At 45.8% G+C, this 23791-nt stretch overlaps 1 protein-coding gene across 1 annotated transcript in view; it reads left to right on the plus strand.

Annotated features, from left to right (window-relative positions):
- Window positions 1–23791, plus strand: part of LOC137562923 (all-trans-retinol 13,14-reductase-like) — a 53468-nt gene that overhangs the window by 24913 nt on the left and 4764 nt on the right. The window contains exons 6-9 of the mRNA XM_068274739.1: window positions 443–581; window positions 6805–6914; window positions 7428–7594; window positions 12675–12834. Coding sequence (XP_068130840.1) covers window positions 443–581; window positions 6805–6914; window positions 7428–7594; window positions 12675–12834 — 576 coding nt within the window. The remainder of the gene's footprint in view (window positions 1–442; window positions 582–6804; window positions 6915–7427; window positions 7595–12674; window positions 12835–23791) is intronic.

Genomic DNA, 23791 nt, shown 5'->3' on the forward strand with positions numbered 1-23791 from the left:
AGCCAGTTAAAGGGAACCCGAGTGAGAATAATATATAGGCTGCCATATTTATTCACTTTTAAGCAATACCAGTTGCCTGGCTGCCCTGCTGGTCCTCTGCCTCTAATACTTTCAACCATAGACCCTGAACAAGCATGCAGCAGGTGGTAAGTTTCTGACAATATTGTCAGAACTGACAAGATTAGCTGCATGCTTGTTTTTGGTGTAATTCAGTTCACTACTGCAGCCAAATAGATCAGCAGGATTGCCAGACAACTAGTACTGTTTAAAAAGAAATAAAAATGGCAGCCACCATATCACGTTTACCTCGGGTTCACTTTAATGGTGTCATTTTTAGAGCTCTTCCACTAAATAGTGAAGTTATAGGTGGCATATTCTTCCTCAGTTTCAACTTTATTAATAACCACCTTTACATTTTGTGTCACTTTATATTCCTCCACAGATATTCAGTCACAGCTGAGAATGGTGAAGCATGGAAAAGGGGGGTTCAGCCTCTTTATTGGCATTAAGGGCACAAAAGAAGAACTCAACCTTCCTGCCAAAAATTACATCTACCTCCCAGACTCAGACCTGAAGAAACTGTAAGTGGCAGCTTGTTAGAGGGGGGTTCCACTTAAAGAGGAACTTGTAATGATCCGCTCAGCTGGCTGCACTGGCAGACAGCTGTTTGACCAATCCTTAAGTCTGTGGGAAGCAGGTCTCTGGATAAGAGACCTGTCTTTGCTTTGCAAGCTTCAGACCTGCTCTGCTGAGGAATTTGCATATACTGATTATGCAAATTGCCTAGTCTCCTCCCTTGAAGGCTTGCAGCATAAATACCATGTGATCCCACAATCCTTTGCTGGTCATGGTTTGTTACTGTTGAAACACTCCTGGAGTGTCAGCCTTGCTATTATCTGCTAAAGATTATCAGTATTCCTGGGGATTGCATTAGGCATCCCTATAGCACAGTCAGGTTGTATTATTGTATTGCCTGTTCTGTCTTCTGTTTGTCCTTGCGATTACACTGTCGCCAGCGGTTGGCGATGGTGAATCGTTTGTTTCTGTACTTGGATCACACTTGCTCTGGCGGAAAGAGCAGTGGATCCTGCTAGCCTGTTTCTGTGCTTGGATCACACTTGCTCTGGCGGAAAGAGCAGTGGATCCTGCTAACTCTGTTTCCCTTCTTGGTTCACACTCGATCTGGCGGAAAGAGCAGTGGATCCTTCCTGTCCTGTCCCTGAACCTAGATTGCACTTGTTTTGGCGGAAGAGCGGTGGATCTTATCGGACCTATTCCTGTTTCTGTTCGTTTGTCTGTCTGGATCGCACTCGCTCTAGCGGTAGCAGTGGTGGTTCCTTTTGTACTCTGTCTGGGAGTGTAGGCCAGAGCTGCGGTTGCTGCTGGCTGCTCCTTCTCTCTGTCTTGTCTGATACGAACGCTTGCTGTAGGCTCGGTGGGGTAACCATTAAGCAAGTGTTCGCGTTCCCTGTTTCATGTTTGTGTGGTTAGTTAGGGTGGCGTGCTTGTCTCAGTTGAGCTTAACGTGCAGAGACCGCGCCGTAAACGCGTTCGCTGTTGCGAATGAGTGCGGTGTTCGCGTTTAGCTAGCGTTTGTTATTTTCCTTATCTTCTCATTGTTGTTTGCTGTGCCTTTGCTACTCTCGTGCTCTGTCTTGCTCAGTCTTGTCACTTCTGGCAATCGCCTCTCTCGCGATTGCGTTCCTACTTTGTTTCTGCTGTTGTGTGTTCACCGTCGCGGGTTGGCGACTAGATTGGTGCACACACATACATTCTGTCCCTGTGCTCATTCTCCTTGGCAATCGCATCTCTTGCGATTGCGTTCTCACTTGGATTCCACTGTTGTGTGTTCACCGTCGCAGGTTGGCGACGAGATTGGTGGACATGTACATACATTCCTTCTCTGTGCTTATTCAGTCTTGTGTCGCTGTTAGCAATCGCCATCTCTTGCGATTGCTTTCCCACCTGATCTTCACGGTTGTGTGTTCATCGACGCTGGATGGCGACTAGATTGGTGGACACACATACACCCTGTCGCTGTACTCTCTCTCTTTAAGGGCTATCTTGCCCTGCATTGCTTCCCTTCGTACAATTCCTATCTGGCATCTGTGGCTGGGCAGAGGATCTGTTCCTCTGCACTCCACGGCTCCATCTGCCGGCAGGAATTCCCCTCTACAGGTGGGTTCTCTCAGATTATACGCTTGTGGAGGATTTCCGCAGTGTCAGCGCACTGACCACGGAAAGTATTCCACAATCGTTACAGAACTGTAGTGAAAGAAACCTAATGAATGAAAATGTATAAATTATTTAGTCAGTATTTACCCACTGTAAAATCTTTCCTCTCTCTGATTTACATTCTGAAATGGATCACTGGTGGTGACATCTGTAGTTCTGCCAGAAGATCTATAAATTACTGAGAGTTCTATGCACAGAAGGAGATATGGCTTCTTGCTTGGCAGTTGGAAATAGCTGTTATTTCCCACAATGCAACAAGGTTGACAGACAGCAAACTGTCAGGACCATGGTCATGACATCACACTGTTAGAGGGGTTTCATCACAACATCAGTCATACAGACCCCACTGATGATCTATTAGAGAAAATATAACTTTTTGTTGTGGGAAAGGGGGTATCAGCTACTGGTTGAAATTAAGTTCAATCCTGGGTTAAAGTTCCTCTATAATGCAGCATTTTTCTAGGACAGTGTGCAGAGACATGCAAATCATTCCTTCATGCCCTTGGAAGCCAGTTTAGTTTATAGCCCACCTATAGATCTAGATTGTTTAGAGCTGTAAATTTCAGATCTGGATGTATGACTGGCATGTCTCCACTCACTGTCATAAAATGATGTTTTTTGCACATGCGGAAGTGATATGTAGTCTATAAAATTGAGTTGCTCCAGAACCCTTTATAAGATGTACTATCCACTAACCTTAGAAACAATTTTCATGCCTTCTCACCAGACTTAATCCTTAACTGCAGACTTAAAGGAATACTATCGATACCCAAGTGTTCTAAAATGACAATGTTCAAATAATGTCTTAGGTAGCTGTGTAAACATTTTCCTACTTTTCATGTTAAAAATCAGAGGCAAAAGCTGTAATTTATTGAGGGTAGGATTTAGCTATATTGGGACAAATCAATTGCAGAAGGGGTGTCTGCTTCAGTGCACAGCCAGAGTTGCATATCAGACTACAGAGTATTTTTCTCTGAAAGCAAAAACAGTATCAAAAGCTGTGAGAATTACAAATGTTAACAAGTTACATTTCCTCTGCTCTCTTCACACACTTCAGTCAGAAACACAGGACACAGAAGCTGAAGCTGTTGGGAGCTCTCTCTCTCACTCTCTCACTCACAGTTAACTGAAGAAGTGTGAAGGGAATTTCCCCTCTCCTCATGGTTCATTCTGCCGTCAGTTTTGGCCTCAGTAAAATGTGAACGTATTTTGATAACCGTAAACAAAGAGGTTGCCAGTGAAATGTATACACCAGTACTTAGCAGCACTTCCAAAACAATTCCTATCTCAATTGAAAAAAATATTTAAATCGATAGTGTTCCGTTAAGCTACTTTCACACTGAAACATAGCATTGCATCTGACAATATAATTGCATGGCTAATGCGATGTGATTATACTGTTATGGCATGTTCACATCAGCACGCTAGCTGTTCAGAGCAAGGTAATCTGTCGGCATAATGCTGTGCGGTGCCAGACAATGTGCACGTTTACAGTTGTATTGAAGTGTACATTTTATGTACTGTATGCGTCACTGTTTATGTCACAGCCCAAGCATACCAACAACAAATAACATTTTGTTAAGTGCTTTTCATGGCTCAGACCAATAATTGCTTGATTGGTAAATAGTGGCACAGAGTCAGAACTCTAGAAGTCCGGAAATGCTAAACCGGTCGTTTTTCAGTCTGGATTTGAATAACTCCAGGGAAGGGGCTGTCTTTAGGGAGTGTGGTAGGGAGTTCCAAAGGGTAGGGGCAGCATGACAGAAAGCTCTGGCTCCAAAGGTTTTGAGGTGCACTCTGGGAGTGACCAAGTTTATGGAACCTGCTGATCTGAGGTTGTGAGAGGTGTGGTCCAGTTTCAGCAAGTCCTTCATGTATCCAGGGCCTAAGTTGTGCAGTGATTTGAATGTCAGCAGTCCAATCTTGAAGAGTATTCTCCATTTTACTGGTAGCCAGTGCAGTGAGCGAAGACTCGGCGTAATGTAACAGTGGCGAAGCTGGTTTGTTAGCAATCTGGCAGCAGAATTCTGCACTAATTGCAGGCGGAGCAGGTCCTTGTTTGGAAGGCCAGCATAAAGGGCATTGCAGTAGTCCAGCCGTGATGTGATGAAGGCGTGAACTAGGGTCGGAAGATCCTCTGGGGGGATCAGATGTTTAATTTTTGCAATGTTTTTCAAATCAAAGTAGGAAGACTTCACTACAGCCGAGATTTGGTTTCTGAAGCGCCATTTCCCATCGATTAGCACACCAAGGCTGCGCACAAGATCTGAGCTGTTTGTCTGAATTCCCAATCCTGTTTGGTGTTGATTTAGCATAAACGCTGGCTTTCAACAACAAGGAGCTCAGTTTTGTCAACATGCGGTTTCAGCCAGTTGTCATTCATCCACACCTGTAGCTCAGCTAAGCTACCATGCAGTGCCCCTTTGCATCCCCACCCCTCAGTGTAAAATTTGCCTTAAAAGGAAGGTCTAAAAAATAAAAATCTACTTACCTGGGGCTTCCTCCATCCCCTGGCTGCTGTCCTTTGCCCTCGCCACAGCACCGGTTGCTCCCGGTCCCCTCCGGTACAGATGGCGACCTCTGTTTGCGCTTCCCCATGCGGCTCACTGTCCCCAGTGCGTCGCACTGACAACATCCGGACTGTAATGCGCAGGCGCATAACTACTGCGCCTGTGCAGTACAGTCTGGATGATGTCAGTACTACTACGTGAGCCTCATTGCAGTAGTCCAGCCGTGATGTGATGAAGGCATGAACTAGGGTTGGAAGATCCTCTGGGGGGATCAGATGTTTAATCTGTACCGTGAGCCGCACACTGAAACGCAAGTAGGTCTCTTGTACTGGAGGAGACTCCGGGACACCGGCGGGGAGCGAAGCTGCGGTGAAAGCACGAGACGCTGCCAGGGCCTGGAGGAAGCCCCAGGTAAGTACATTTTTTTTTTTTCTTTTCTTTTTTTTTTTTCCCAACCTGGACGTTTCCTTTAAAGTGAACCCAAGGTGAGAGTTATGAGGAGGTTACCATATTTATCATATTTATTTCCTTTTAAGCAGTACCAGTTGACCGGCTGTCCTACTGATCCTCTGCCTCTAATACTTTCATCCTTAGACCCTGAATAAGCATTTAGACCAGGTACCGTATTTCTGACATTATTGCAAATACTTAATAGAATACTTATGGGATTTGTATAGGATACGTGTTCCCTGAACAGAGTTAGGCCCCTAGCGCACTAACATAACTTTTATTAGTTCTATTAAAATCAGGTATATCAAAGGTACAGCATTTATAAAACAAAAAACAGCTGCGTTGGTGTTTGACACTATTGTGTCACATATGTATCATATCACTGGGATGGATCACTTTTAAACTTTAAAGTGATCCATCCCAGTAATATGATACATATGTGACACAATAGTGTCAAACACCAACGCAGCTGTTTTTTGTTTTTTATAAATGCTGTACCTTTGATATACCTGATTTTAATAGAACTAATAAAAGTTATGTTTTAGTGCGCTAGGGGCCTAACCCTGTTCAGGGAACACGTATCCTTTCTGACATTATTGTCAGATCTGACAAGATTAGCTGCATGCTTGTTTCTGTTGTGATTCAGACACTACTGCAGCTAAATAGATCAACAGGGCTGACAGGCAACTGGTATTGTTTTTAAAAGGAAACAAATACGTCAGCCTCCATATCACTTTCATCTCAGGTTTACTTTAAATACTAGTTTATTTTTATAAAAATAATTGTTGGTCTGTGTGTAGTTTACAGACCTGTAACCTGCAGAAAGAAGAATTAGGACAGAAAGGACATTTCTTGCATTTTGCAACCTAAAGTTTAACATGCCTAATGATACCATGACATTGGGAATAAAAATAAATTGTAGGTTGTTTTCTTAAAGTAAAATCCTAAAAGGCACAAGTTTCCTCTTTGTGGGCCATTTATAGACCAGTAACCAGCAGAAAGAACGCACATTGGGCTTGATTCACAAAAGAGTGCTAACTGTTAGCATGGCCGTTTTCGCGCGAATTTTCGCGTGAAACCATAACGTTTTTGCGCGCAAACGCAAATTTTACCGCAAAATCGATATAGTTTTTGCGCGAAAATTCACGTTTGCGTGCGAAACCGTTATCGTTTACCGTGAAAATTCGTGATAGTGCGTGATGCAAAAATTCGCGCGAAAACGGCCGTGCTAACAGTTAGCACTCTTTTGTGAATCAAGCCCAATGTGTCTCATAGCTTCAGGCTATCCACCCACAGTGATGCAGGGAAAATGTAGATCGAAGAAGTGACTTATCTCATGATGGGTTATAGTAGGTTAGCTGGAATTCTGTTCAAATGTGTATTCTTATCTTTCATTCACCTGTTGGTTAACGTGGCCATACACTTATCATTATTCATATGAATGATTGGAAATTATCAATTGGGACCACTAATGGACAAATGGTTGGCTGAATGGTATAATTCGTGGCCACCTTTAGTTTTGCAAAGCCCTCCCTGCATGGCAGTAGCCTAGTCCATCCATGCACAGTACAGTATTTGAAAATAGTAAATATTTCTATTTTTCATATAGGGAGAAAACGTTTTATGATGCTTCAGCTGATGAGGCCCCAAACCATATTCCAATGTTATACATTTCTTCCCCTTCTGCAAAAGATCCCACCCACGAGGAGCGATGCCCAGGTAAGGGTCTCTGAACTCTGTGCTATCAGATGTTACCAGAATTATACAGTAGTGTTTTCTATCCAGAAGTAAGCCTCCCTGCACTTTTTTGTGTGGACCATCTGTGAAGTCAGAATGGCTTCAATCAGAGCTGGTTCTAGACTTTTTGCTGCCCGAGGCAAACTTTTGAGGATGCACGCCCCCCCCCCCCCCCCCCCCCCGATTCTGTGCGAGTGATCGCACAGAGCACAACTATTTACTCTGCCTCATTTAATTTTTACCATGACATGTTGCAGCTCAACACAATAGCGCACTGGCTGTCTGTGACGAGCAAACTGCTCACCCTCAGCCACTCAAACAAACCGACAAACACAGAACATTTATATCGCGCTTTTCTCCTGTCGGACTCAAAGCGCCAGAGCTGCAGCCACTAGGACGCGCTCTATAGGCAGTGCAGGGAGGCAGGGAATTACCTACCAGTATTACTAGCTACTTATAATACTTATAATTGACCTGTTGTGATTACTTTCCTAGGGAAGTCCACCCTGACAGCACTTACTTTTGCCAACTATGAGTGGTTTGAAGAGTGGAAGAACAAGAAAGTGCAGAAAAGAGGTCAGGATTATGAATCTGTGAAGAGCGGCTTTGCTGAGGCCATGCTGGAGACCACCATACAGATCTTCCCACAGATCCGTGACCAGGTAAGGGGGGGGGGGGGGGGAGGAATCACAGAATGTTCTCTGTCACTGGACAAATTCTCTACATTAAAAATGTGAATGAATTTTCTACTTTCAATGGTAGAAAAAACAATATATTGCAGATTTTCTTCGTCCTAAAAATGCTGGAAAGGTCCTAAAAGCCCATAGTAAAAGTAGAAGACTGGTCAGTTTTTGTTTTTCTAAGTGATCCTGAAGGGGAAAAAAGTGCCCCTGGAGGTACTTACCTCAGGAGGGGGAAGCCTCTTTAGGATCCAGAGGAATCCTCAGCAGAAGGCATCCAGCCCTTGTTCTCTCGAAAGTCTGCTTGTCACCGCTATGCGCAGGCGCACTTGTGCCTTTCTACTAGGGCTCCTGCAAAATAGCTGAGCCTGATCGGGTCTGCTCTGTTGCACAGGAATGAGCCATGTGCCTCCATCTCTAGCATATTGAGGGCCTGAGTCCACTAACACAGTTGTACACAGTTGTACGCAGTTGTGTCCGATTTTAAGCAACACATCAATGTCAGCAACACATCAATGTTACAGATGCTGAAAAGCCGACACAACAGCGTTAGTGGGCTCAGGCCCTCAGAATTCTCATCACCAGAAGTCATACAGGGCTTATGGATGGAGACTCGGGAATACTCTTAAGCCTGGCACACATTTAAACTTGTGTGATTGGGCAATCACTGACCAATTTTACTACCTCCATGTAGTATGAGGTTTACCTACACAATCTACTCATAGTATTCAATATCTGTTGGAGGTGGTAAAATTGGTCAGTGATTGGCCAATCATAACTGAAAGTCTGTACCAGGCTCTAGAGATTGCCCCATGGCTTGCAATCTCATAAGCACTTTGTGCAGTTATCCCCGAACCTTTTTTGTGGCAATTGGCATTTTTTTTTTGGGGGGGGGGGGGGGGGGAGGGGGATGTTTTATACTTACCAGGTCTCCCGATATCATTTTTTTTGCTGCCTTCCTACGCTTAGCCCTGCCCCCTTGCACAAAAGGTCATTCTTTATCTCTAATTAGAGTATTGCCAATGACCTTGTGCTCGGAAGCGGGGTTACGGATCAGAAGCTGGACATTGGGAGCCCTGGCAAGTAATTTTGTTTAAACTTAGACACTGAAGCGAAAAAAAAATTATGCTGATTTGTATGTGTAGCACAGCTAAGAAATAAAACATTAGGAGCAGAGCCATAAGTCTAATATTGTTTCCAGTACAGGAAGTGTTCAGAATCTCTAGTTGTTATCTATGCAAAAGAGCCATTGAGCTCCACGACTTTAAAGTCACAGAGAGCTCTGTCTTCTGAAGCTTGTTATCTCAACTGTCAGTCATTGTATTTTCTTTTTCTCTGCAGAGGACAGGTCAAAAGTTCGCCAGCCTGCTCTGTAAAATCATTTAGCGTGCTGGGTAGTGTGTAAACTGCAAATATTAGAGAATAATGCAATGTTATAAAAAAAAACTATGTAACTGAAATAAAAATATGAGAATATTTACTTTGCTACTGATGTTTTAGTAACTATCTGTACTATGCATACAATTCATTATATCTTTTTTTTTTTCACTTCAGTGTTTCTTTAAAGAGAATCTGTATTGTTAAAATCGCTCAAAAGTAAACATACCAGTGCGTTAGGGGACATCTCCTATTACCCTCTGTCACAATTTCGCCGCTCCTCGCCGCATTAAAAGTGGTTAAAAACAGTTTTAAAAAGTGTGTTTGTAAACAAACAAAATGGCCACCAAAACAGGAAGTAGGTTGATGTACAGTATGTCCACACATAGAAAATACATCCATACATAAGCAGGCTGTATACAGCATTCCTTTTGAATCTCAAGAGATCATTTGTGTGTTTCTTTCCCCCATGCACTGAAGTTTCAGGCTGCTCTTTTCTTCTTGCAAACAGCTTTGCCCTTGTTTGTAATTCCTCAGTATGTGAAAGCCCAGCCAGCTCAGAGGACGATTTATCCAGCTGATTAGAGCAGCTTCTCTCTTCTCTCTTATCTAAATAACACACAGGCAGTGTGCATAGAGGGGCCAGAAAGGGTGAGTTCATAGCAGAACCACAACACTGAAGAACTTGGCAGCCTTCCAGACACAGGCCGACAAGTCTGACAGGGGAAAGATGCATTGATTTATTACAGAGACTGTGATAGCAGAAAGTGCTACAGTAAGCCAGAACACATTAGAATAGCTTTTGGAACATGTAGGATGATAAAAAACAGGATGCAATTTTTGTTACGGAGTCTCTTTAAAGGAAAGGTTCAAGCAAAATAAAAAAAATGAGTTTCACTTACCTGGGTCTTCTACCAGCTCCATGCAGCCATCCTGTGCCCTCCTAGTCACTCACTGCTGCTCCAGTCCCCCGCTGGCAGCTTGCTGACCTCGGAGGTCGGCGAGACGCATTGCGTACATTTTTACGCATTCCCACTAGTGCAGGAACATTAACACATACATTTTTACGCATTGAACCTGTAATGCGTAAAATGGGTTAATGTTCCTGCACTAGTGGGAATGCGTAAAAATGTACGCAATGCGTCCCGCTGACCTGCGAGGTCAGCAAGCTGCCAGCGGGGGACTGGAGCAGCAGTGAGTGACTACGAGGGCACAGGATGGCTGCATGGAGCTGGTAGAAGCCCCAGGTAAGTGAAACTCATTTTTTTATTTTGCTTGGACATTCCCTTTAAAGATTGCCCCAAAATTTTGCTTTTAGAAGAGCGATTCAAAAGCGATTTTTTTTTTTTTTTTTTTTTTTGTGCTCTTATCCTTTGCATTGCAGCGTAGTTGCTCCAGAAATGCTGCACGCTTTGTGATTGCAATTTGGCCCAATGTGGGTTCATCTCAATCCACTGTCAAAGCTAAAAATGCTGCATGTCCTGCATTTTGCTAATTGCAATCCATTAACATTAGCTGAGCGTTTAGGGAAATTGCTAGAGGTTTGAACCGCTCACTAAACGCTCACAAAATCACTCCAGTGGGTTCCAGGCTTCAGTCAATTTTTTTGTACGACCACTGGTGATCCCAAAATGCAGCTGAAAGCAATGTAGTGGGCCCCAGGCCTTAAGCAGTGTCCTAATTTGTTTGGTGTTCTTTGGTGGCTTTATTTTTTTTCCATATGTAAACCTCCATAAGGGCTGGTTCACACGGGCGTCTGCTGAGCTTTTGCTTGGCATTGCGTTCAAACGCCAGCGTTTAAACACCAGCGTTTAAAAGCTAGCTTTTGAAAGCTTTTGAAAAGCGTTCAAGGCTAGCAGTTCTGGTCTCTGCTATTGTTTCCTGGTGTTTACTGCCTCTGAAAGCAGCATGTTGCTTTTGAGACTAGACGCAACGCTGGGATCTACTGCCAGGCTTTCATGAAAGCCTGCAAAAGCCAGCTCTAAACGCTCCCATTCACTTGCATGGGATGGCAGTAGATCCCAAGAAACGCTGCGTTAAACGCCACAAAAACGCCCGTCTGAACCAGCCCTAACATAAGTTTCCTATTCATCCCAGCACTGTATAAGCTGATCTGAAGGAATTTTTTTTTTTTTTTAGCTGTAGCAGTTTCCCTTCAATCTCACAGATGGCGGCATGTTGCATGGTGACACTTTTCTACACTCATTAGGATTGCAATGTGACACTGAAAATAGTCAAGTCCTGTGTGCATTTGCTTGTCCTATTCCCTGCTCAGCAGAGCACACTAGGATATGAGACTTTAGATCAGGGGTGTCAGACTGTTTTAGATTTTAGCCCCTAACATGATTGAGTTTAAAGGGATACTGTAGGGGGGTCGGGGGAAAATGAGTTGAACTTACCCGGGGCTTCTAATGGTCCCCCGCAGACATCCTGTGCCCACGCAGCCACTCACCGATGCTCCGGCTCCGCCTCCGGTTCACTTCTGGAATTTCTGACTTTAAAGTCAGAAAACCACTGTGCCTGCATTGCCGTGTCCTCGCTCCCGCTGATGTCACCAGGAGCGTACTGCGCAGACCAAAGACCATACTGGACTTGTGCAATACACTCCTGGTGACATCAGCGGGAGCGAGGACACGGCAATGCAGGCGCAGTGGTTTTCTGACTTTAAAGTCAGAAATTCCAGAAGTGAACTGGAGGCGGGGCTGGAGCATCAGTGAGCGGCTGCGCGGGCACAGGATGTCTGAGGGGGAGCATTAGAAGCCCCGGGTAACTTCAACTCATTTTCCCCCGACCCCCCTACAGTATCCCTTTAAGTCGTGGGCCAAATTGTTAATTAAAGGACAACTGTAGCGAGAGGAATGTGGAGGCTGCCATATTGATTTTCTTTTAAGCAATACTAGTTGCCTGGCAGTCCTGCTGATACCCTACCTCCATTACTTTCAGCCATAGAACCTGAACAAGCATGCATATCAGGTATTTCTGACATTAATGTCAGATCTGGCAAGGTTAGCTGCATGCTGGTTTCTGGTGTAATTCAGACACTACTGCAGCCAAATAGATTAGCAGGGCTGCCAGGCAACTGGTATTCTTTAACAGAAAATAAATATGGCAGCCTCAATTTACCTCTCACTACAGTTGTCCTTTTAAGATTTAACATTAATTGTCTCAAACTAAGTGCTGCTCTGGGACTTCTTTGACTACGTATTGGACTTGGGTGCAGGATACAGCCGATATATGGCTTACCCTGCTCCTGCACAAGTCCTGGCGGCGAGAGAGAGAGAGAGAGAGATCCTCTGGATGGGAAGACAGTGTGCTGTCCTTTTTACTGCTTACAATGATGCACAGTTGAAGGTCTCGAGGGCTACATAAAATCCCCCAATCGGCCTTTAGTTTAACACCTGTGCTTTAAATGAACCTGTCATAAGATATGTAGATAACCACAGAGAAACACCATTCTATAATGCCATTTAAATCACTAACCAGTATGCAGGTCAGATTGTCTGACTTTCCTGATCTACATATTCCCATCAGATGAGGAGATTTATGAGCATTACAGACTAGTAGCGCTTTCAGAAGTGTCCAGCAGTGGCGTCCTCCATTCATGACCGGCTGCCTCAAAAGCAAAAGCATCTGCTATGTTATGTTCTATTCCAGTGTACCAATGTTCTCTCCATCCCCATTGCAGATTGATTGCTACACCAGTGGTTCCCCTATCACTAATGATCACTACCTCGGTGCCTCTCGGGGAGAGTTCTATGGAGTAGATCACGATACTGCCAGGATGAACCCAGAAGTTGTGGCAACTATGAGGCCTAAAACGCCTATAAAAGGGCTTTACCTCACAGGTGAGTTTTGTACTTTCATCATTATTATTTGAACCTATAAGTATGCTGTGCCGCATACTAAAAAACGTACGTGGCAACGTATGTAATGATTGTCTATGGTGCCGCTCTGTTTTCCAGAAGCGTATGGGATTCCACTCAGCGTTAAAAAAAAATATATAGCCTGCACTAACTTTCCCATATAACGCATGTGTTTCCTCATTGACATCAATGCCTTCTGTAAAAAAAACCACGTGTTAAAACACACCACTCCAAAACGCAGTGCGGCAAATCGCTTGCCAGAAATCCATCTGCAATTCCTGCAGATGCAAGTGTGAACCCTCCCTCAGTCTTCTTTCACATGTATTCACTCTCTGTGTTCGCTGCAAGCTCTTCACACAAAGAAATAACAACTAGTGCTAGATGCAGCAAAGTGAGGGCTGCTGGGGAGCAGAGAGAGGGCTGATGAGGAGCAGAGGGAGGAATGGTGGGGTGCAGAAGAGGGAGGGCTGCTGGGGTGCAGAGGGAGGGCTGCTGGGGTGCAGAGGGAGGGCTGCAGCAAAGTGAGGGCTGCTGGGGAGCAGAGGGAGGGGGGTGCAGTAGAGTCAGGGGTGCAGCAGTGTGGGGCCCATACATGTGGGACCTGAGAGCATGCCCACCCTTTATGGAAAACCGTGTGTATGGCCTGATAGCAACGTGTGCTGTGCGACCTCAAAGTGAAAAACGTCCACACCTGCGACATTCCCCACCGCCACCCGGAGGCAGTTAACAAACCTTACTGTGAGCTGCTGCTATTCTGGGTCAAGATTCTGAGTCCCAGAGTGACGTAGCTTGGAGTCCACAAGTGGGGCAGCTCTGTTGGCTCTGCTGCACCTGCCACTAGTATGCAACCGACCAATCAGAGCTGACCAAAAAACATGCCCAGGCAAGGGGACAAAGCCATCGCACTCCTGGGAAGTGTTCATGGTGCACCAGGGTGCCGCAGCACCCAGTTTGAGAACTACTGCTCTAAGGCCTTGTTTCCATCTTCGCTGTGCATGCAATGCAGACGGCTGTGATGACAAACGGCATTGAGTTGCAAGACTATTCTGACAGATGGGCTTGCAATTCCATTCATAATGAATGAATGGGATTGCTGTGCATACCTGCCGAAATGTAGATTGTAAGCTCGTAAAATCAGTTTTACATTGCCTTTGCTGTATGTGTTCTACTTATTTGTACTGTATGATATGTGTGACTTGTGGTTTTTTTTTTTTTTTTTCTTTTTCTTTTTTAAACCTACTCACCTGTATTGAACTCTGTGTTACACCACAGAAAATGCTGCTATACTGTATAAATAATATCACATTGAGCCTCTGGCCACCAGAGGGCGCAAAGAAAAAGTTATAGAGGAAGCAGACTGGTTGGCCCTCAAGCAGGCTAGGATTGGTTTGGAATTCTCCAGTTCATGTTCCTGGTGCAAACAAATGCCACACTACTAGTCATAGAGATGTGACGTCAGTTGTGCTATGTCACATCTATACTATAGTTCAGCATTTCCTCTGGTACAAATGATTGTAGCCTCTTATAGAGAACCAGAGACGAAAACACATAATAGATTTATACATACCTGGGGCTTACTTTAGCCCCATCAGCAGGGATCGCTCCCACGCCACCGTCCGCTGCCTCTATCGCCGGTACCGGTTCCCGTCACTTCCGCCAAACGTGGCCAGTTGTACGCATCCGCAGGGGCTCCCTCCGTCTCGCCGACACGTGCTTTACGCATGCGCCTACGCAGTACGGAGGGAGCGCACTGCGTTTGCATTGACTGGTCGAAATGACGGGACCTGGTAACGGCGATAGAGGCTGAGGACGGCGGCGTGGGAGCGATCCGTGCTGATGGGGGGCCGGAGAAAGCCCCAGGTATGTATAAATTTATTATGTTGTTCGTCTCTGGTTATCTTTAAGCAGGGGTGTTAATTAGAGGCCTATACTAATTATTCCAGCTTGCATGTAAATTTTATGCAGCTTGACATTGGGCCAATCAAAATATAAGGACCCGTATCTGACTGTCTCCATTTCAACCTGCAAATCATTTCCTTTAATCTGCATGAAAATGGTTCTCATTCACTGAAGGCCCCATTAAAATGGAACTGTAGCCAAGGTTTGAACTTTGTACCAGTAGCCGATACCAGAGATGGGCTACTCAGAATTGAAATGCTAACGACCCGCTGATTAAACAGGTGTGACCACTGTTGGCCGCGTTCCACGACTCACTACCGTGCTTCCTCGATCCGGTTCGAAGGAGGAAGCACGGTAGTGAGTCATGGAAGGCGGCCAAGCCCCTCTATGGCCGATACCCCCTTTCCCACCAGAAATCTTCACTTCACATAAATCAACCGGGGGGGGGGGGGGGTTGGGGGCTGTGTGATCGATATTGGGCTCTATTCACAAAGCATTACCGCATTTTGGTAATGCTGAAAACAGCTGATATTACCGATCATCTTCCCACATTCCAATTCACTAAACCCTTCACTGCACAGAAAATAAACATTACTGACTAGTAAGTTAAATTACTGACTTGTGCGGTAAATGTCAAAATGCAATTCACAAAGATTTCTGCATTAAAGAAAACCTGAACTGAAAATTAAAAGTCAAAATTAAGCATACACAAGTCATACTTGCCTCCCGTGTAGTCTACTCCTCAATCTCTTTCTCCTCTCCCGCGTCCTGTTTGTCCACTGTGATCAAGGGAATTCTCCGTCCTCCATTTTGAAAATGGCCATTACCCCATAACAGCTTTCTGGTCAGCACACTGTTAAACTGTAACATCGCCCACTTGAGCCATAGGGAAACATGGACATTACCTGGTACATCAGTTGTCCACCCAGCTATAACTGACAGCAACTGATATGTAACTGACAGCAACTGATATATTTTAGTTCTGACAAAATGTTGTCAGAACTGGAAGGGATCATTGTCAGAAGAAAATGGTGAGCTTCTGAGAGGAACTGATGGCAAGATGTGATGTTCATTTGAAGTTACCTCATGCGTTTATTTTAAATTTTACTCAATACAGCTTCCCTTTAAGTTTACCGGCCAAAAGTGTTTGGTAACTTTCTCCAGCTCACAGCAGCCGATAACTGGCTCTCCCCATGCTGTCTCTATGCGGTAACTTGACAGACAGCCTTTGGGAAGAGCCAGGCAGCCAATAGGGAGAGTCACACAGCCTGCTTCTCACACTGATTTGAAGCGAAGGGTAATCGGGTGGGACTTTTCAGTGTAGCAAAGCAGAAGAGGGAAATTTTCAGAAGGCATCTCTGCATCCCTTTAGATGTGCTTATTTGTATTGTTGCATACAGAAGCGCTCCCCCTGGTGGCTGCAGGGTAAATTACCGAACTTCTGCCTCATGAGGGAAAACTTTAGTACAGTGGGATGTGAAAGTTTGGGCAACCTTGTTAATCGTCATGATTTTCCTGTATAAATCCTTGGTTGTTACGATAAAAAATGTCAGTTAAATATATCATTTAGGAGACACACAGTGATATTTGAGAAGTGAAATGAAGTTTATTGGATTTACAGAAAGTGTGCAATGATAGCTTAAAGAGGAGCTGTTAAGTATAGGGTCTCAGAGGAAAAAAACCACATATCAGTAGCTAAAGATTGGCTGTACTTGCATTACATATGCATTTCACTGTCCACGTTTGGATTTCACTGAATTTTTATATAGTATTTGCAGAGAATGATGCTCCTATGAAGCCAAATGTGTCGTCATGTCCTCCCTGCTTCCTGATGATTCCACTCAGAAAAAAATACAACACTACTGTGCAGTGAATATTAATTAGCCATGTGGCTAGGAACAATAGCGGACTCATGCAGTATACTCTGCCCGGAGATTTTTCAGTGCTGTGAGCTGGACTGAGTTACAAGCTGTTCTAACATGAGCCTGTAACTTCTCACTAGCAGCAGAGGGGAGGACCCAAGGTGGGAACAAGCAGCCCCAGAATGCTTTGCAGTATGGTATGCGGCCTCTCGGCCTCTTAAGAGCTTGGAAATAACAGCCTTGCTGTTCAGCACACATTAAAAGTAAGAGATATTTTTAACTTCAGTATTGCCTTTTTGGCTTCCTTCTAAACTGTTTAACACAGGAGAATAGAGGTTTAAATTAGCTTTTGCAGCCTGACAGTTACTCTTTAAATAAAATTAGGCAGGTGCATAAATTTGGGCACTGTTGTCATTTTATTGATTCCAAAACTAATTATTGGAACTCAAATTGGCTTGGTAAGCTCAGTGGTCACTGACCTACATACACAGGTGAATCCAATTATGAAAGAGTATTTAAGGGGGTCAATTGTAAGTTCCCCTCCTCTTTTAATTTTCTCTGAAGAGTAGCAACTTGGGGGTCTCAAAACAACTCTCAAATGACATGAAGACAAAGATTGTTCACCATCATGGTTTAGGGGAAGAATACAGAAAGCTGTCTCAGATTTCAGCCGTCTGTTTCCACAGTTAGGAACATATTGAGGAAATGGAAGACCACAGTCTCAGTTCAAGTTAAAGGGCAACTGAAGTGAGAAGATTATGGAGCCTGCCATGTTTATTTCGTTTTAAACACCAGTTGCCTGGCAGCCCTGCTGGCCTGTTTGTCAGCAGAAGTGTCTAAATCACACCAGAAACAAGCATGCAGCTAATCTGTCAGATCTGACAATGTCAGAAGCACCTGATCTGCTGCATGCTTGTTCAGGGTCTATGGCTGAAAGTATTAGAGGCAGAGGGTCAGCAGGGCTGCCAGGCACTGGTATTGCATAAAAGGAAATGAACATGGCAGCCTCCATATACCACTCTCTTCAGTTGTCCTTTAAGGCTCGAAGTGGCAGACCAAGAAAAATCTTGGATAGACAGAAGCAACGAATAGTGAGAACAGTCAACCCACAGACCAGCATCAAAGACCTACAACATCATCTTGCTGCAGATGAAGTCACTGTGCATCGTTCAATCATTCAGCGCACTTCACACAAGGAGATGCTGTATGCGAGAGTGATGCAGAGGAAGCCTTTTCTCCACCCACAGCACAAACAGAGCCGCTTGAGGTATGCTAAAGCACATTTGGACAAGCCAGCTTCATTTTAGAATAAGGTGCTGTGGACTGAAACTAAAATGGAGTTATTTGGGCATAACAAGGGACATTATGCATGGAGGAAAAAGAACACAGCATTCCAAGAAAAACTCCTGCTACCTACAGTAAAATATGGTGGTGATTCCATCATGCTGTGGGGCTGTGTGGCCAGTACAGGGACTGGGAATCTTGTCAAAGTTGAGGGATGCATGGATTCCACTCAGTATCAGCAGATTCTGGAGACCAATGTCCAGGAATCAGTGACAAAGCTGAAGCCTGGATCTTTCAACAAGACAACCACCCTAAACACTGCTCAAAATCCACTAAGGCATTCATGCAGAGGAACAAGTAAAACCTTCTGGAATGGCCATCTCAGTCCCCAGACCTGAATATAATTGAAAATCTGTGGTGTGAGTTAAAGAGAGCTGTCCGTGCTCTGAAGCCATCAAACCTGAATGAACTAGAGATGTATTGTAAAGCGGAATTGTCCAAAATACCTTCAACCAGTATCCAGATTCTCATTGGAACCTACAGGAAGCATTAAAGAGAACCCGAGGTGGGTTTGAAGAATATTATCTGCATACAGAGGCTGGATCTGCCTATACAGCCCAGCCTCTGTTGCTATCCCAAACCCCCCCCCCCCCCCCCCCCCCCCCTAAGGTCCCCCTGCACTCTACAATCCCTCATAAATCACAGCCACGCTGCTGACAAACAGCTTGTCAGAGCTGGCTGTGTTTATCTCTATAGTGTCAGTCTGCTGCTCTCCCCGCCTCCTGCAGAACTCCAGTCCCCGCCTGCATCCCTTCCCTCCCTGCTGATTGGAGGGAAGGGACAGGGGCAGGGACCGGAGCTATGCAGGAGGCGGGGGAGCAGCTGAGACTGACACTACAGATGTAAACACAGCCTCACAACATGGCTGTGATTTATGAGGGATTGCAGAGTGCAGGGGGACCTTAGTGGGGTTTGGGATAGCAACAGAGGCTGGGCTGTATAGGCAGATCCAGCCTCTGTATGCAGATAACCTTCTTTAAGCACACCTCGGGTTCTCTTTAAGAGGCTGTAATTTTTGCAAAAGAATGATCTACTAAATATTGGTTTCATTTCTTTTTTGTGGTGCCCAAATTTATGCACCTGCTTAATTTTGTTTAAACAATTATTGCACACTTTCTGTAAATCCAATAAACTTAATTTCACTTCACAAATATCACTGTGTGTCTCCTACATGATATACATTCACCTAAAGGATTAGGAACACCTGTTCAATTCCTCATTAATGCAGTCATCTAATCAACCAATCACATGGCAGTTGCTTCAATGCATTTAGGAGTGTGTTCCTGGTCAAAACAATCTCCTGAACTCCAAACTGAATGTCCGAATGGGAAAGAAAGGTGATTTAAGCAATTTTGGGCGTGGCATGGTTGTTGGTGCCAGACGGGCCGGTCTGAGTATTTCACAATCTGCTCAGTTACTGGGATTTTCACACACAACCATTTCTAGGGTTTACAAAGAATGGTGTGAAAAGGGAAAAACATCCAGTATGCGGCAGTCCTGTGGGAAAAAATGACTTGTTGATGCTAGAGGTCAGAGGAGAATGGGCCGACTGATTCAAGCTGATAGAAGAGCAACGTTGACTGAAATAACCACTCGTTACAACTGAGGTATGCAGCAAAGCATTTGTGAAGCCACAACACGCACAACCTTGAGGCGAATGGGCTACAACAGCAGAAGACCCCACCAAGTACCACTCATCTCCCCTACAAATAGGAAAAAGAGGCTACAATTTGCACAAGCTCACCAAAATTTGACAGTTTAAGACTGAAAAAAATGTTGCCTGGTCTGATGAGTCTTGACAGTCAGAATTTGCTGTAAACTGAGAACATGGATCCATCATGCCTTGTTACCACTGTGCAGGCTGGTAATGGGGGATGTTTTCTTGGCACACTTTAGGCCCCTTCGTGCCAATTGGGCATCGCTCAAATGCCACCAGCTATCTGAGCATTGTTTCTGACCATGTCCATCCCTTCATGACCACCTGTGATGGCCACTTCCAGCAGGATAATGCACCATGTCACAAAGCTCGAATCATTTCAAATTGGTTTCTTGAACATGACAATAAGTTCACTGTGCTAAAATGACCCCCACAGTCACCAAATCTCAACCCAATAGAACATCTTTGGGATGTGATGGAACGGGAGCTTCGTGCCCTGGATGTGTATCACACAAATCTCCATAAACTGCAAGATGCTATCCTATCAATATGGGCCAATATTTCTAAAGAATGCTTTCAGCACCTTGTTGAATCAATGCCATGTATAATTAACCTCCTTGCCGGTTATCCCGAGCTCAGCTCGGGGTAACCTGCGCAGGAGGATTTCTCAGGCCCCGCTGGGCCTATTTGCATAATTTTTTTTTTTTTGTTACATGCAGCTAGCACTTTGCTAGCTGCTTGCAACATTCGATCGCCTCCGCTCGTCGCCGTTCCGCCGCTAACCGCCACGCCGAGCCGCCCCTCCCCCCCAGACCCCTGCGGAGCCTGGCCAATCAGTGCCAGGCAGCGCTGAGGGGTGGATCGGGATTATCTGTGACGTCCCGCCATGGCGACCGGGGAAACTCTGCAGGAAATCCCGTTCTCAACGGGATTTCCTGCTTACTCTGATCGACGAAGGCGATCGGAGTGGGTGGGGGGATGTAGCCGCTCAGTGGCTATCATGTAGCGCTACATGATTGGAGAAATTTTTTTTAAAAAAAATTCTGCGCTGCCTCCTTGCCGGCGAGAATTAGACCGGCAAGGAGGTTAAGTCACTTCTGAGGGCGAAAGGGGGTCAAACACCGTATTAGTATGGTGATCCTAATAATCCTTTAGGTGAGTATTTAACTGACATTTTTTATCGTAACAACCAACGATTTATACAGGAAAATCATGACGATTAACAAGGTTGCCCAAACTTTCACATCCCACTGTAAATTTGGAGAAAAAAAAGTGTAAAATACCAGATGAGCAGGGCCGAGCCTGGGCGGGTGCTGCGGGTGCAAGGCACCCAGGCGCCTGCCTCTGAGAGGCGCCGCCCGGCCGCCGCTCTCCCCCTGTGGCCGCCGCTCGCTCGCTCCCTTCCTCCCTCTAGCCGCCGGCGCTGCGTCAGACCTCGATCAGGCGGGCGGGCGCTAGGACCTAGCACGCCGCACTGATATGCGGAAGTGACATCACTTCCGCATATAGAGCGGGTGCGCCTGGCGCCTTCTTACTGGTCGGGTCGCCCGCTGATTGAGGTCTGAAGCTGCTGCAAGGTGAGGAGGGAGCGGCGGCGGCAGAGGCAGCAGCGGCGGGAGGGGAGGGTGGGGTGCGCTCCTGTCACTACCTAAACGGGGACCCTATACCCCTGGCTACCTATCCTGGGCACATATTACCCCCTGGCTACCTATCCTGGGCACATATTACCCCCTGGCTACCTATCCTGGGCACATAATAACCCCTGGCTACCTATCCTGGGCACATATACCCCCTGGCTACCTATCCTGGGCACATATACCCCCTGGCTACCTATCCTGGGCACATATACCCCCTGGCTACCTATCCTGGGCACATATACCCCCTGGCTACCTATCCTGGGCACATATACCCCCTGGCTACCTATCCTGGGCACATATACCCCCTGGCTACCTATCCTGGGCACATATACCCCCTGGCTACCTATCCTGGGCACATATACCCCCTGGCTACCTATCCTGGGCATATATTACCCCCTGGCTACCTATCCTGGGCACATATTACCCCCTGGCTACCTATCCTGGGCACATATTACCCTCTGGCTACCTATCCTGGGCACATATACCCCCTGGCTACCTATCCTGGGCACATATACCCCCTGGCTACCTATCCTGGGCACATATACCCCCTGGCTACCTATCCCGGGCACATATACCCCCTGGCTACCTATCCCGGGCACATATACCCCCTGGCTACATATCCTGGGGACACTGGCTGTTTGTCATTATGTGCATTTGCTGGTGAAAAGCAGTCTCTTGTTATGTGAATTTGCTGGTGAAAAGCAGTCTCTTGTTATGTGCATTTGCTGGTGAAAAGCAGTCTCTTGTTATGTGCATTTGCTGGTGAAAAGCAGTCTCTTGTTATGTGCATTTGCTGGTGAAAAGCAGTCTCTTGTTATGTGCATTTGCTGGTGAAAAGCAGTCTCTTGTTATGTGCATTTGCTGGTGAAAAGCAGTCTCTTGTTATGTGCATTTGCTGGTGAAAAGCAGTCTCTTGTTATGTGCATTTGCTGGTGAAAAGCAGTCTCTCGTTATGTGCATTTACATGGGGAAAAGCAGTCTCTCGTTATGTGCATTTACATGGGGAAAAGCAGTCTCTCGTTATGTGCATTTACATGGGGAAAAGCTGTCTCTTATGTGCATTTAGTGGGGAATTTTTGTCAGTAAAAATCTTTTGTCAGTAAATTTTTAGGTATTTGTCAGTAAAAAATAACGTGAAAGGTTGGCAACACTGGCAGGCTGTGTGGTGCAACGGGAAAGATACAGGCAGCCCACCTTGGGCTTGGCAGGGGGGAGGAGCCGACGTCAGCGAGCGAGAGTAGGGTGGCCGCAGGCAGCCATAAATACGCAGTGTGTGACTGCGTCGCACTCGCAGAGCCTCTCAGCCTGAGTCAGTCCAGAGACTAGCAGACTGTCACTCGCAGGAAGCCAAAGCCAGCCAGGAGCAAGCCCATGGAAGAGGGGTAGGAATGGGGTATCACATGCATGCGTAAAGAGGTGGAAGGTGTGGGTGTGATTAGGAAGGACATGGGTGTGGTTATGTGGTTGGGCGTGGTTAATTTAACCACTCCCATAGGCGCCAGAGAAAATCTTGCACCCAGGTGCCAGGCACCCCAGGCTCACCCCTGCAGATGAGGTATATTACTGAAGACTATTTTACCAGCCTGCCCTTTGTTAATAGAGTTTATTGTGGCGAAACCCCTCCCACAGTATGTCATGACCATGGTCCTCACTGGCGTATTCAGACTGGGGTTCCGGATGTATGGAATCCCCCCATGAGACTCCGGTACCTTTAAAAACAATTCCCTGAAATCGCTAAAGCGGGCAAGCTGGTAACTATACAGAGGCTTGCCTCCTGCAGGGTCTGTGGGAAAAACTCAGCTCTTTCCCTATTGTAAAGACTGCATGTAGACAGCTACATAAGGTATTTCATAGGTTGAAAAGTTTTTGACAGTGCCTAAACTCCAGGAGGGCTGCCTGCAGCTTGTGTGAGAGGCTGACCATCCCTTACATCCTCCACACCCCTATGGACGGTATACCTATATCCTTCCACTATTTCCACAATCCTCCCCACCATGTTGTTAATGTTTTGTTTTTGCTTTGGCAATGCTAAATGTATTTGGTCCTGCCAATAAAGCTTTTTTGGATTTGGCTGGCAGGGACAGGAGACACATTACAGGCAAGTAGCCTGTGTGATGTGGGACTGCAATACAGATACGCTATCTGCTCTATCTCATTCTCTCCACTCCTCCTCTCTCTGCATTCACCATTGTTTCCCCCCTTCTCCTAGTGCTGGCTGGAAGGGGGGCAATCTCCCCCCAGGCCCCCTTCCATTCAGTGATTTAAGGTGGCCATACACTGGCCCGATTCCCGGCCGTTTCGACAGCAGATTCGATCCTGGGATCGAATCTGTTGCCAATCGTTCGCGGTAAACGCCACCGACGATCCGATTTCCTCCCGAAATCGGATCGGTCCGTCGATCGCGCCGTGCGGGAAATTACCCTCGATCGCCCGCGGGTAAAGTGCGCGTCGCTAGCGGCGGCCGATCCGATGAAAAATACATTACCTGATGCGGGCTCCCGGGCGTCTTCTCCGCATCTTCTCAGCGCTGCACCCGCTCC

Source organism: Hyperolius riggenbachi, chromosome 3, assembly GCF_040937935.1.
Source record: "Hyperolius riggenbachi isolate aHypRig1 chromosome 3, aHypRig1.pri, whole genome shotgun sequence".
In the NCBI taxonomy this organism is placed as follows: Eukaryota; Metazoa; Chordata; class Amphibia; order Anura; family Hyperoliidae; genus Hyperolius; species Hyperolius riggenbachi.